Source organism: Athene cunicularia (assembly GCF_003259725.1).
Source record: "Athene cunicularia isolate RWA chromosome 10 unlocalized genomic scaffold, athCun1 chr10_part1, whole genome shotgun sequence".
Lineage (NCBI taxonomy): Eukaryota > Metazoa > Chordata > Aves > Strigiformes > Strigidae > Athene > Athene cunicularia.
In genome coordinates, this window is record NW_020799112.1 from 11,254,859 (window position 1) to 11,270,158 (window position 15,300).

Here is a 15,300-nt window from a genome sequence, read left to right on the forward strand (position 1 = left end):
TTTCTTGGGGTTAAACTTGAGGGGACGGGAGTATTAAATTTTTCAAATCAAAGATTGTTCTTCTGGAAAATATAAAAATACCCCAAAAGGCACCCAAACGTCCTTTCTTGTATGACATTTTGTGACCCTGTATATGAGTAAGGCATATGCCTGTAAGAAAAGCCCTTCAAGGTTAGACTTGTAGCCATGTATCTTAGATCAGTTCTGCTGCGAGAGGAAGAAGGACATTTTTCAGCGTAATTTCTTTTCAAGTTAGGTCAGACAATTGCAATGTTAGCTGCTGCCTGCCATCTTGATGTCCAAGGCCTTTTGTTGCTAGGAAACTCCTTGTGTTTCTGTAATATTGTTCAATTACATGGTTAAATTACCCACTTGCATCAAGTTTCAAGCACCACTGAAACATGTCTAGTCATCATGTCTGCCCATATGAGAATATTTTAGGAAAATTGAAAAAACATATAGAGAAGTATGTACATATGCACTGATTTAAAATACCTCGCCAGGAAAATCCCATGGAGATTAAACGTTTTATTTCCAAGGTCAGAAAAAGGGAGCGAATGACAGCAGCTTATAGCCACATTATCATGGCAAATTAAGACGTAAAATATATGTTAAAACCATTACACACTGAGTTAAGGTTTTGGGACTACAGTGCTTTAAATATTGAAAAATATGTGAACGTTGTAGGAAATGGGCATGATGTCCACATGACTCAGATACTTCAAGGCTGATGCAAAGTCCATCAATGGCAGAAGGTAAATGGCAGGTTTCTAACAGGCTGTAATGTGACCAGGAATATGTTTTCTTTCTCTTTTAATTGTCTTGTCACCGTCAGACTGCCTTCAAGTAAGGCAATGAGCTTCTTACCAATGGTCACTATGATTTAGGAGTCATCAGCTGCAGTTTTATTGGATTTGCTGTGGTTCTTTCCTCTTCCTGAAGCAGAAGAGACCCTTCAATGCTGTAGAGAAGGCCTTTGGACTTGTTATTATTTAAAAAAATAAGTAGGTGCCACCTCTGTATCTTCAATATTCCTTTGATTTGTACTCAGTAAGCAGGTTTCTCAAAGATTTTTGGTTGGACATATCATTGTCCATGGTTTATTCACTCATTTGGTTCAAATTCTCAAGGGAACAGTGCAAGTTAGTGTTCAAAGGATGACTAATGACAGAGTAGGGGTAGCTAAAAACAATAAGAAAATACTATTTTGGGCCCGTAATGAGAGCTGTGAAATACTTATGATACTTCTGGTGTTTCCAGCAATCGTCCTTCTACTTCAGCATTTTGTTCTGTCTGAGGATTTCTCTCATACTGAGAAATCTCTGCTAGTCTGAGTTAACTTTCTTTCCTTCGTTCTTTCTTATATACTGATACGGGGATGCCAGTGCAGAGTCCTTGGCATGAAAAGTGGTTAGTCATATAAAGACTTCTTAAAACAGTTACTCCCTTTTCTGTATCAAAAGAAAATGTACTACTAAAACTGTATCCCTAAAAGTGTGCCCTATGGACTAGAATACTTGATATGTTTTATTATTAATGTGTAGCCAAAGCCTGAAGGTCCTTTGAAACACAGACATAATATGCTCTTATAAAACTTGCCCTCACCGCTTATATTGAAGAATAATGATTCTTCACACCTGCAGAGGTACTGATCTGTGTTACTTTCTTTCTATCTTGTTGTGAATTTATCTCTTTAGAGACTTGTGTAAGTTTTTAAATTAAGTTATACGGTTCCCAGAGGCCATACTACCTGCTCCTGACAGATGCCTTTAGGCTGAGTTTAGTCTGAGGCTATTCAGACTCATCTCAGCTTCTACAGAACTTTCCTGCCCTGGGATCCTTTTATTATTTTTCCTCTTATGTTTTTTGTGCTTGATCTGTTTGCATCAAACAGAACTTTTTCTTTTTAATACTTCATTTGAATCTTATATTTATTTTGTAACCACGAGTCCTGGGAGTATGGAATTTCAGTGCTGAACTTGGGTGAGAATTTTCTTGCTCATGAAACACAGGCCCACAGCACGTTGTTTAAAGCAATGGGGTTTTTTTGGTTTGTGGGTCCTTAAACATTTCCCCATGGAAGTGCAGATTTCTGTACAACAGATTTAAGCCCCTAGCAGTTGTTTTGCTTTCCTTAGTTACCTTCAGAATCAGATCTATATCCTTTAGAATTAACCATGGATCCACAGTGGTTAAAATCTACTGGTTTACCTTTATGAAATGAGTCACTCTTCAGCCTCTGCTCGCCCAGGAGCGCTGGGACTGCGAACGCTCCGCTGCTCTGACAGCTGAGGCAGCGCTGACTTTCTCACTGAACTGTGCAATCAGTTGAGATATTAAATCCTAAACAGAAATCTTATTTTTAAAACTGCAGAGAGGAGAAAAGCTCTGTGTAACATGAAAGTAGAATCGCCTCTAAGAGATTACATTTTAAACCTCTTTTGTGGCAAATAGAATTGGATCTAGCATTCATGTGCTGGAGCTGTGTGCTGTCCGGTGTGCACTAGACACACCATAGGTGAGCTGAGCTTGATTGCTCTTAGCTAATAGACTGACTTTTAACTTGAGCTGGGAAGGGTCATCACAGGACCCAGTTCCATGCACAACAGTGCTGCACTTCCATATGCTGTTCAAATATTGGGATGTGAAAATGAAGCATGAAATGACTATTTGGTTTTGGCATGCATAGAAGTTTATTGGACTCCTAAAAAAAATCAGACTTTCAGCTGATTTTTTTATTCTTCTTTCTGAAGCAGTAAAAAAAATTATTTTCAGGACATTTATAATCAGAAAATGAAATTTAATGAGAATTAACACTTCCAGTGAGAAGTCATTCATTTCAGAAAAATGTCATTCAACAGGAGTTAAACAGAGGACAAGGGTTTAGTTTCCTAGACTAGAGGCACATAAGTTTTGTTTTCTTTTACTTATGTGTTTTGTTAAGCCTGTGCTGTGCCAATGGCTATCAGGGTGCTGATAAAATGGACCAGAAGGTGTGCTTGCCTTAATTCCAATTAGTCGTTTTAAAAGCAGTAATATATTTTAGAGGATAATCTAGTTGGTTACAATTTTATGACTCTATGGGACTGGGAAGTTGTGGAAAAGTTTTCACTGGAGATTTTGTGGTTACTTTCTAGGCTGGGAAGGGCCAGTACATGCTGATGTCCCTCTTCAGAGTTTTTCTATGAGTGAAGGTTTAGCACAAACACAAAACAGATTGAACTAGATTAACAGGGGTTGCCTTTTCCCCATTTTAAAGGAAAATGGGTTATGGAGAAGTTGAATTTGTTGGTTCTCAACAGATAAATATTTATAGCAGATTTTCTCAGGAGAATAGCTTATTAGGGGAACAAAATAGGACGCATGAAAGCTTTCCCTCTTAGACATGAAAACCAGTCTATCTGGGAACCTTCCCAGTTGATTCAAATTACTGCCTTTGGGACATGAGCTTTTTAATAGCCTGAAGATGGGAGCTAGCCAGCCAGGTCAGCAGCGTGAAGGCTCATGTCCTAGTAAAGGGAAATTACTTCCTGTTATGACTTTCTTTCATCTGCATATTTCCCATTCTGCTACAGCGATCTAGTTAAGCCCAAAGCCTGGCTACATGTCTCACTTTATGCTGCCAAATTCATCTGAGGAAGGAGGGGTGAGAGGCAGGCAGAATAAAGCATAAAAGAGAAAAAGGTTTGCTGCCTGGTATTTACAATGATAGGCAAAAAGGAGAAAAGCCACTCTGTGCACGCTAGGGAGCTCTGGAGTCCTACTCTTACTGGGGATTTGAAGTCAAGGCTGACCTCAGTAATGTATATTGTCCAAGTGTCTAACCCAGCAGAGTCTGTGAAAGAGGAAAAGCCACCAGCTCTCTACTGCGCAAATGTTACTTGCCAATCCAAGAGCACTGTCTGGTCTCCTTTGCCTTGGCCAGTTAATTTTCCTGGCACTGTAAGTTAAAAGGCAGATTGCTATTTAAAACTTTACTTTTTACTCCAGGTTACGAAAGGGGTCAGCAGCTGAGCAATGACTTCCAGGGAGGTATGTTATACTATGTGCTAGAATATGCTTCTCTGATTTCAAAACGGCAACAATGTTCTTCGGAATTTTGATTTTTAAACTTTTTAAAAAATAAACCCTGTTTAGAATGTCCATAATTCTACAACACCTCTCACTTGAATATTATATTTAAAAAATCAGGTAAAGTTTAGAAAACTTGAGGGTTTTTATGACCATTATAGAGGAATGAAGTAATGAGAAACTGAAGAAAATGATTTCTGAGCATCAGATTGGAATAGATGGGCTTGATAAGGTACACTGGGAAGGGAGCATTAGGACAAATACCCTTACACACATATATACACACACACACACACACACACACACACACACACACACACACAAGACTCTGCAGGAGCAGGCTCAGACCTGTGGCTGTAGCCTAACAAATGGGGTGTGTGGATGCTGCCTTTGCCTCTCTCAGGTTAGCTGTGCCATGAGTGGGGCTGTGCAGGTCTCTTACGTGCCGCAATAAAAGTCTACTCTTTCCCAAGTTGCTGAGTTTGACTTCAGTAGGAGCTGCAGATGACCACTGCCTCTAAGAATAGAAAATCAAAACTATATGTAATTCTGAAAGCAAAGCTTCCTGCCCTGGCCAGTTCAGCAGAAGTCTGCGGTGCTGATACGGGGCCAGGTTCTCAGCTGGTATAAATGAGCAGGGCTCGACTCGAAGTCAATGGGATTGTGTTAGTTTTCACCAGCAATGGATCTGGACAAACAAGCACCCCCGCCCCTCTCTCTGCATGTATGTCTGGCACAAGGCAACTCTAATTTTAGTAAATCCCTGATCTAAATGGCTCTTTTTATATGAAAGCTCCTAATTCAGATAGAAGACAAATGTTGGTAAAGTTTTTTTCCTTTAAAGTTAATTGATTTACCTCGCTGTTCACAGAGGGGCATTTGCTGACAGTTTTTCTGGCTTCCCTTGTTAACTGCTCATATCTTTTAATTTTCTAGCAGGATATTTATGAAATGTTCCATTTGTTGCTAGTTTTATATATATGCACCTATATAAAAACTATATATATGTATAATAGTATGCATATGTATTTATTTTTTCAATTGCCAAAAATCAATTCACAGAGCAAACCCTAGGCCTTCTGCAGAGCTCTTGAGGCCTTCATTTACTATTTTTAATAGATGCTGCTGAGGTTTTAATTGTGGCTTTGTTATGAGGTAATTTCTTGTACTTTCAGAGGGGTTCACAGTACTGCAATCTGCTGAATCAATTAAAAATATCTTGACATAAAGCTAGTTAATGATAGATTCTTATCAATTAAGACAGGAAATTGTCCTATCTTGTATCTAAAGAAAATATGTTTCCCTAGAAGGACCCAGGAGTGCTCCATAATCCTTTTTACATGCAAAGGAGGGAGAAAATCCTAAAAGGAGCAACCTCTTCTCCATAACACAGTTCTGATAACTTTGGACCAGGCAGCACATCGCAGAGCTCACATCATCGGAAAGCAAACCAATCTGATCAGTCTATCAGTCAGGCAGTGATGGGTGTGAAGCATGTGAGGGTAGGATTTGTCTGGCTTAACTTTAGCTGTGCTTAGCTCAAGTTCAAGGATCCCTCAGTAATCAGTGGAGGAAGAGTGACGTCTCCAGTGAGCAATTCACGGCATCCAGTGTTGTCGCCCAACAGTGCTGGGGCAGGTCACCCTCAGGAGACCTGTTTCTGTTGGTTACAGAGCTGTCCTAGACACCAATCTCTGAGTAGATACCTGACTTTCAGAATGGTGAACTTCTCTGAAGTAAATCCCCCACCAAGTGACTTCAGCACACAAGTCTCAGGGACTTCTAATGCTATTTAAGAAACTTTGTTCATTAGGCACTACTTAGAGTATTATATATCCAGCCTTGATATCAGGGTGTTTAGAAATACTGTATTGACGTGATTTTAGTATTGTGATATGAATGTCAAAAGAAAAGACATTACTTATTAGGGATGTGACTTGAAAATTAAATTGATAATGTTTAAGCGTGGGGATAACCTTTAGATACATCACAAAAGGAACAGGATGCTTCCTAACAATGAAAACAGAGAAACGAGCACCTTAAGGGACACGTTGGGTAGGAGTGCCTATCATTGACATGGCTGTATACTTTGTGGTTTCAGGTTAGTTTAATAGTGCTATAAGACTTCTGTAGGAATATTCTTTAGCAGCTGTGTTGTTTCAAAACATTCGTCTTAAGTGCAGTATCATACCTCACTGAGGAAAGTGTGAGTGTCTGATCAGCTGTTTTGTAGCCAGAAAAGCATTCTAAGGAATAAAAGTGCATGTTCTGATAAAAGTTCATACCACTGAACTCCTTGGCTTAATGCAAGTTCTGTCCTAGGGTAAAAAAAAGTTCACTATAGAGAACAGCATCAAATGCCTATTATATTGTTCTTTGTTTCTTTGCCAACTGTGGATTTAAAATTGGAATAATTCAAAAAGCAGTGGGACGTTATGACTCACTCGGTACCTCCTGGGCTTTTGACATTATCGTAAAGCCACATACACTTGAGTGCAAGGTTTAGTTAGTGGATTTCAATAACACAGCTAGCAGACTTTATTGAAACCACAGAGTACCTGATTAACTGTAAACAATGATTTATTTCTTCTGAACAGCCAGGGTATTATAGCTCCGGTTACAGGTGTGTTATGCTGAGTGACAACACAAGTGATATTTTTTTGGAGGTTACATTTACTCCTACAGTCAAAATCAGGGACGTGTTCTAATAGTAACATCTAGTTTTATGGGACTATTTTTTTCAATATTTGGGGAATTAGTGTATCTTTTCTTTTAATTTGTTTTTCACACATCACCTTTGAGTTCCTTCTGAAAAGTCCCAGTGGAAAGCTTGGGGAATGAGTATTACACAGAAGAAAGATGAAATAAGAGGAGTTTGGGACACAAGATGTCCAAAACAATTAGTCTAGAAAGTCTGCATCTTCATTTAAAAACTGCAGAAAGCAGAGTCCAACAGCACATCTTCCATGGAAGATCAACATTTTTTTATGTTGCCTGGTGTGTATAAGCTGAAAAGGGAAATATATTTTCCAATAAAATCTTCCAGGCTGGAAATATAGAACAGTTTGCTTGAATCCAAATGTATATTGCTTATTCTCCACAGAAAAGTAAAGACATATTAAGTCATATGTCAGCTAAGCTGAATTATTGATGTTGAATTAAACATATTGAACTCAGAGATTCATCAACTTTATAGTATTATTTGTTAGAAAAATACCTCCTTCTATCTATTTAGACTGACTTTTTATTATCTCACTTGTTTATTATCTCTTTTATTTGAGTCAGTGGTTGCTGACCTGACTAATAGCTTTCATCTTGGTACTACAAGCTGTTTCCATATGTGCAGGTGCTGTGTAATTTATTGTCTTTACATTGAAAAGTCAAGATCTAGTCAATGTGCTTGTAGGTAATTAAATGAAAATATTATTCGGGTAGAATTTAAGGTATGAGATTTAGGACATTCTGATTTTAATAAGATGCATTTAAGAGTCAGGAAATTCCAGCTGAAAGAGAAGAATAAATATTTGAAAATCCGAAGAGTCTAAATTTCACCAAATTGGAAACCACATAATTGGTTTGAGTCAGTGATGATCCCAGCAGGTGAGTTAGGCCTGGTACATCTAGGGGCTGGGACTGCTTAGTTTGAGGAAGAGAAAGCTGAGGGGAGACCTCATCACTCTCTACACCTACCTGAAAGGACATTGTAGAGAGGTTGGTGCTGGTCTCTTCTCGCAGGGAATGGCTTTAAACTGCAACAGGGGAGGTTCAGACTGGACATTAGGAAAAAATTTTTCACCAAAAGAGTGGTCAGACAGTGGAATAGGCTGCCCAGGGAGGGGGTGGGGTCACATCTCTGGATGTGTTTACGGGTCATTTGGATGAGATGTTGGAGCATATGGTGTAGGGCAGAACTTGTAGAGTAGGGCTGATGGTTGGACTTGATGATCCCAAGGGTCTTTTCCAACCTCAATGATTCTGTGATCTCCCACCCCCAGACACAGTTATACCAGTGAGAAAGAGCTTGAATTAGTACGGACTGATCTTGCCTACTTTTGCCTGTGGTAAGGCACAGCAAGGCTGTATCCTCTCTTTTGCTCAGCTCGTTAGCTGACCTCCCACCACTGTACTCCCAAACTCACACCATGAATTTGTGCAGCAGACGCTATGCTACTGCCCTCATCATGCCAATGGAAGCTATGGCACCCCTCTTAAAATGTACGTGCCTTTGTCAGGGAGAGTCTGGGGCGGAAGCTGATTCATGAAAAAAATGTTGTAGCTGCTGAACTTCACTGCAGAAACATCTTCTGCTCAGATATCTCTTAGCCAGATTCTTTTTCTCTTTCTCCATCCTGGCTCAGTGGGTATTTCTTTTCAGAGCATGTCATTATAGTAACAGCTTACACATTGAGACCTCGACTTAACAATCTGCAGTAAGGCACATTGACCTGACAAAGCGTTTGTTAACAAGTGCCCTTCCCCTTCTGAGAAAGCAGCAGGCATGTTGCTAAGGCTTCCTCACTGTTTATAGGATCAGTCCACGTTGCCACAATATATTTTTGCCTCCCGTTATACTGCTTGGCACTGCCTTTCCCTCCGCTCTTACACTTTCCACTTTAACTACTGCATAGCAGATATGAAGCCATGGCTGCTTTGTGACCTCAGCATGCACGTGGCCAGAGATGTGCTCAGTAAAGGGGAGCAGGAGAGAAGGGGGGTGTCTGACCAGTCCCACTTCTCCACCAGTGAGCTTCAGATGGTGTCACCTGCACGTAGGACCAGGAAACCCACGCTTCCATCTGTCTTCCAACACAGCCTTGTCCTTCTCCCAATGCCCCTGTCAGCTGTAGCAGAAACTGCAGCGCCAAGAGCTTGTCAAGAGGGAAGTGATTTCTGAGTGCTTTATTGAGAGACAAACTTGCACAGTTTTGGAGTAAACTCTGTTAGTTTAGATGGAGATTTGACCAATGTTTTTCTGCTTACAAGAGGCTGGGAAGTGGCCTATGAAGTTTGCTCATTGCTTAGGTCCAAGAAGTCTTTTTCCTTGGTGAAGTCTCTTGGAAGGTCCTTCACTGTTCATGTAATAAGATGTGGTGCTAATGACTTGGATGATACACGTTCTAAGAGTAGTGAAATGCAAGTAGCCAAAACTACCTTAACAAATACGGTTCATTTCACTAAGAGAAGCAGACTGAGCAGCAGGTGGAAGGGTTAAACAAAAGGAAAAAAGATTATAAAAGTTTGCGGCTTTGGCTTCACTACAAATGGCTCTCTTGCAGACTTTATAGCATTAGTGTTGCTACTCATAAACCTTGAAACCATTCATCCATTTAGAAAGATTAAATTGGTTAGTCATCCAGAATATAAAATATACACATCCATTTTGTCTGTTACCCTAAACCATCTGAAGTATAATAAATGCAGTTGATGCCATTAAACCAAAGCACTGAGTATTAATGATGGCCTCAGTTGTGGTATTTACAGTTTGCCAGCTCTTGTGTTTCTGATAGTATATTCATCTGTTGTTGCTCAGGGACAGTAAGAGCAGAGTCTTGGAGTTGGAAAACACAGCTATAATATATGATGTGAGGGGCTCAGAGAAAACATCTTGCTATTAAAGCAGGGAAAATCCTAGAAATGTTACATTTTTTGTTATTCTTAGAAGGTCAAATTTAAGAGGCACAAGCTTTACTTACGCTATCTTACTATATTTATAATGGTCTGTTAAACAGTTTGCAAAGACAGGTTTGTTTGGTTTTCTAGTTACAGATGAAGCTATTGCTATTTAAAGTTCTGTTCTGTCACTTAGACAAACTAGACAAAGATGGCCAGACTCTTCTAAAGCAAGAATTTGTAGAGGCACTTGGTCAGGAAGCAGGTTCATGATTAAAAAATAATGAAAACCTACATTTGATTTAGCAGCATTTTTTCTTGATTAATATCAGGATTTCAGAAGTAGTACTCTTTCCCAGAATTAAAAAAAATTTGCAATGGTTGCTTCAGCATGTAAAAAAAATCAATTCCTGCTGCTTTGAAATATGTAAGACATTGGAAATCCCTGCATTTGAGATAATGTGCAGGAAAAAACATTTACATGTTTTTTAATTACTACATAGAGTGCCTTTAATCAGAGCATCCAGTTTGACAGCATTAAACCTGGGAAGCAAATCTTATCCAAGTTTCCAGTTCCATGTGGGAAATGCCAGCTCCTTCCTACAGGAAACAGGAATCAATGTCACGTATCAGCCAGCATTCAGAGCAAAGCAGACTGCCGGCTATTCCTAAGCACATGCTTGAGTACCAGCAGCTTCTGTGGACCATAATGAGGTACTTGAAATATGCTCTCCCGAACTTCACTGACTCAAGTCTATTCACAATGGGCACAAAACATTCCTCCCCTGTCACTCCCCGCATTTGCAGCTGCAGCCAGACTGCTCGGGCAGATGAGAGTATTGCCAGCGAGGCTAGCAGATTCTGCATCGGACACTACTTTGGTTTCATTTGCATTTATTTTTTTTTCCTGAAACATTACTGGCAGAAAAAAAAAAAAAAAACAAAAAAAACCCCCACAACCAAGCCTCCCCCCACACCCTCAACATTTGTCTTTTACTGCAAATACAAATTGCAAAACTACCAGGAGTGAGAGAGGTGATCTGAAAGAGGCAGAACCTCATAAATTGTTTGTGGGGGAAAGGCTGTCTTTCCTTTTCTCTTACTGATGGCATGCCAAGTTTATTTTACAGTATTTACAGGAAGATTTGTTTGTTTTGATACCCTTTGTATGTTGTTAGGGAAAGGCAAACGAAAATCTCCAGGAAGTTTATAGTTTCTGATGAGACAGAGTTTAGGCTGTAATTTTCTTTCTAGTCCTATACATTTTACTAGAAGTGTAATGTATAGAGGGATATGAGATTGCAGTTGAATGAGTTTTTACTGAACTGTCATTTATTTTCTTTATATGAATTTGGTGCTTGAGAAAGACTTCAGACCAGCAGGCTAAGAAAGTGAAACTGTTAGTTCAGTCTGGGAGCAGATACAGGGTGGGAAGGAACAACACTGGTTTCTCCTTTTTGTGTCTCATCTCCAACCTTGGCACATCACTCCAGGAGCAGGAGGAACGTGCAGTCTCTGGCTGTTTAGTTGAGGTTCAGACAGATGACAAGGAGAACAAACTTATCTGTGATGGAGCGTCCCTGGTGTGGCTGTACGGGCAGCAGGTTGTCTGCACAAGGGCTAATGTGCCTGCCAGCTCCAGCACGCAGCCGGAGGCAATGCTCTCAGGAGGAGAAGCCTCAGGTCTCCCTCAGCAGACAGTCCTGCAAGCCAAACACCCCTGCGTTACACAAAGACACCGGCAGTCCTCAATACTTGACTGTTGACACCAACAATGGTCTGGCTGTTAAATTTTGGGATATCCCATTAACAAGCTAGATACCCTGGTTCTAATGGGTAAAGTGCCTGCCACAGGATGGGGGTTTTGATCCTCAGCTATGGGAAAACTCCCGGTTTTAAGTGGTCTGTTAAATCATAAGATGCTGGAGAGGGAATGACTATTGCCCCATCTCTTCCAACACAAGAACTAGAGGGTATCAGGTGAGTCTATCGGGTGGTACCAGGCATCTTCCAAGTAACTAGAGAGACAACTAGTGTCAGCTGCTAACCACATAGGAAACTGCTGGAGGTGGAAAGTTTCTTAGGTCCCTGCTTTGATCTCGTTTCCATTCTCAGTCACCTCTTGGGCAGGAAAAAGTGTTTACTTGATTTACAGCTTCTTTAACTAGAGCATCCTACCCTGAGTTGGCAGAGCAGGTCACCAGTTGTATGGAAAGTCCTTCCAGGGAGGCAGGTACTGCTCTTGGAAGCTTGTTGTGCTGGAAGGGAAATAGAGGTGTTTGGTTATAATTCCAAAGCCTTGATTGTTTGAACCAAACTTCTGAACACATTGTAGGGTCTTGGGTTATGGCAGGAATTGAGAAATAAGGGACTAATGGCATATTTTATGTGCTATGACAAATTGTCTTAACCTCTCCCTGACCTTTGCTGTGAAATACTGGGCAGACACAATGTCTTTTCTCTGTGTGGAGGAAACATTCATTAGCAAATGTCATGTTTGACTGTCTGGGGATGAAGCATGATGGCCAAATGTTAGAAGCTGTTCCTATAGAGCTGGGAAGGGATTTTCATAAGGGCAGACTGTCTCGCTGACCCCCTTTCATCCCGGCTAATGGAGCAGCCATCCCTTCCTTCCCGGCAATTCCCGTAGCAGGATGATATCCCTAAGATGTATATGATAGCTGCATAGACGTGGCCTCCCCTTTGCACGACATACACACTGTCAAGCAAGGAAGAGTATTTTAGGGTCAGTAAGTATCTTTAAGCGAAGTTAATACCAGGAGATGCTGGCACTACTAGTCACTGTTTAGTTTACACCTGTCAAAAGCAGGCAGCCTCTCAACTCTTATGTTTGGGCGAATGTATCCTTCACATTCAGCTTTTACACAATGTTCTTTTCATCTTCCCTGCACTTCACAATTGTTAATTAATCCTGCAGCACCCAGGGATTACTAGTGACACTTTACAAGGGAAAGCAGAAACAAGCAAGAGGGAGGTGAAATTATTGGGCCAAGGTCATGGAAGAAATTTTGTTTAAACATAAAGTTCTTCAAGTTAACTGGTCTGTCCTTGGATGTCAGCCTCCATTTCAGGGGGAGGGGGTGTTGGGGGGGGACAGTTTTGAGATTGTCTAGTGTATTTAGAGCTCCTCTTTCATTTCTTCCCTTTAGCACATTTTTTTTTTTTTTCCTGAGGCAAATGCAGGACAGAAGAGTTTTATCTTAAGAGGATGATGGGGAATTTCCAAGAAGGGAGAATATCTCATGTTCTGGAACTTCTATGCACCATCTTTTCATTTTGCAATTACAAATGGAGGCACCTGCCTAAGAAATTAATGGGTTCTTTTTTCAAAGTCATTGCAAAGATCCGGATACCCAGTTCGCTTTAAAAATAAAAGACTTGCTTGTCTGTCACCCGCAGGCCTTTTTGAAAGATCTGCACTGATAATAGCAATCCAGTAACTTATCTGCAAGTGTAGAATGTACTCACAGTGCTTTCTTCTCCCTAGGACTTGAAAGATGAGCGAAGCGATGAAGAGGAAGAAGATTCTGTTACAGATAATGAAGAGGAGTCCACAAAGAATGGCAACAAGAATGGCTGTGGACCAAGCAAACATCTCCTAAACAGCAGTCACCACTAGCTGCCTCCTGCCTCACCTCCTGCAGTAATTTCTGCTCTGTTTTTAACACAACCTACAGGATAGAATTTAAGTCAAAAGGCTTATGAGAGACTGTGATTGATTTATTGTTGGCTACTGGACCTGGAAAAAAGCCCAGTTCAGAGGGGAGGGAAAAATTTAATAACATAACAAAATGTGTTAATGACCCACCTTCTGAATCGTTGCAAAGTGTTTGGAAAGATGCTTGGGCACAGTGACTGACAGTGCTCAACCAGGTCAGAGCTCAAGAGCATCAGATCATTTAGGGTCCCATTGATTTTAATGTTGTTTTTCAATCTGATGTAAGATGTATTTCACCAAGCAGTTTAATTCACAGGTGTTTTGTGGTAGGTAGTTAGTATGAACTCCATTAGGAACCAAAATTACTCAATGTGGGAAAAATTTGACAGTGGTGTACAGTGACTGGCATTTTAGTCTTTACTTTTCAGTTTAGACCCTCATCAAAGGGACTATTTTTGTGCGTTAGATTTCATTTCCTGGAGGCTAACATGGAGGAAGTCGAATTACTTGCCTGTGAAGAGCTGGCTTCACTGCAGAAATAGTCTTTCTCCAAAATATGCTGTATCACAGATAGCTCAAATATTGTGTTCTAAGATTTACCTGTCAAGGAAGTCACTGTTAAAACAGCAAAACTCAGCCCTGATTCTCCGTTGAGCTCCAGGTTTCACCAACGTCTTTCATCTCAGTCATTTTGGCCCAGCGTTAGAACAGAGGGTGCAGCGGGGAGGGAAGACAATGAATGAAATCTGGGCCTTCTCACAGATTCTTTTTGCACTTCTTACTTGTTTTCAAAACTGCCGAACACCCTTTGCTCCTGATATATCTAAGCCTGGAAGACTAAAAAAAAATCTCATCCATTCCCTTCTTATGAGCCTGTCTCATGCAGCGGTGTTGGATCAGTGTCTTCTCAGGAGCTCGCCTGCTATATTCTGTTCTGTGGTTCCTGTGTGGTCACTGCATGTATCTGGGCCTTGGGGAAGCACAGGACCAGCAAGGAATGTCACACTGAGGGTGCTGTGTATTTATTTGACATCAGGGTCTATATTTCCATCTCTGCTTTTTTCAATAATTGGGAATCACATCGTCTAGAGCCAAACTTGGATGTGAGTACGTGACTTGGGCCACATACTGTTGTTTATGCCGTAAGAAGTGGAGGAACTGATGTTTTATCAGGTCCTCTTACCAAAAGTGCCTCTACCCTAAGCTTGCACATCTGTTCTAACACTAGTCAGAGTGCAGCAGCACTTTTAGTCCGGGGGCTTTCCAAGGAGAGCCTGGGCCTTTTAAACAGGGTGGTTCCAGTCTCATTTCCAGATGCATTAGCTCACAAGGTCATAAATGATTTGTGTCATAAGTTTTATAGGTGAGAGGCTCTCCGTGTGGTTCTACAGTAGCTGAGATCATCTGGTGAACTAAATCCAGTAGCCTGCTAGAGACCAGGGGGACCGCTGCTACAACAGCCTCGGTGCAGAGCTTTGGTTCAGAAGGCTCTTTTCCCCTTAAGGCTGCTCAGGCAGGAACTTGGTGACCTACGGGAAGCACCATATGACTGACTTGTTTTCTCAAGATTTCCTTGGCAAAGGAGGATATAATTCAGTGACTGATGTATTTGAAAGAATGGGAAATGTTTCAGATCTCAGATATGAAGAAGTGTTTTCTGTGCAGTTACAAGAAACTGTAGGAGTACTTTGTTACAGAGGCTGGTAGCGTGAAAATATCTGTGCACGGTCTGTTGAAATAGGCTGCATTTCATTTTTTACTTATATTTTGGACCATGTAATACCCCAAATGTTCATGTTTTACCACAAAGAGAATTACACTGAGGAAGGAGTATGGCATTACAGCTTCTGTGGAGGATGGGAGACGTGCAGTAGTGGAATGGGGCTCCTGAACCTGTGGTTGTGGTTCAGTAGCACTGCTCGGGCTGAGCGGGCAGGATT

The 15,300-nt window shown here is 40.8% G+C and overlaps 1 protein-coding gene across 1 annotated transcript in view; it reads left to right on the forward strand.

Moving 5' to 3' along the window:
- Positions 1 to 13,611, forward strand: part of CERS3 (ceramide synthase 3) — a 45,207-nt gene extending 31,596 nt beyond the window's left edge. The window contains exon 11 of the mRNA XM_026856345.1: positions 13,190 to 13,611. Coding sequence (XP_026712146.1) covers positions 13,190 to 13,321 — 132 coding nt within the window. The 3' untranslated portion in view covers positions 13,322 to 13,611. The remainder of the gene's footprint in view (positions 1 to 13,189) is intronic.
- Positions 13,612 to 15,300: the final 1,689 nt, after the last annotated feature.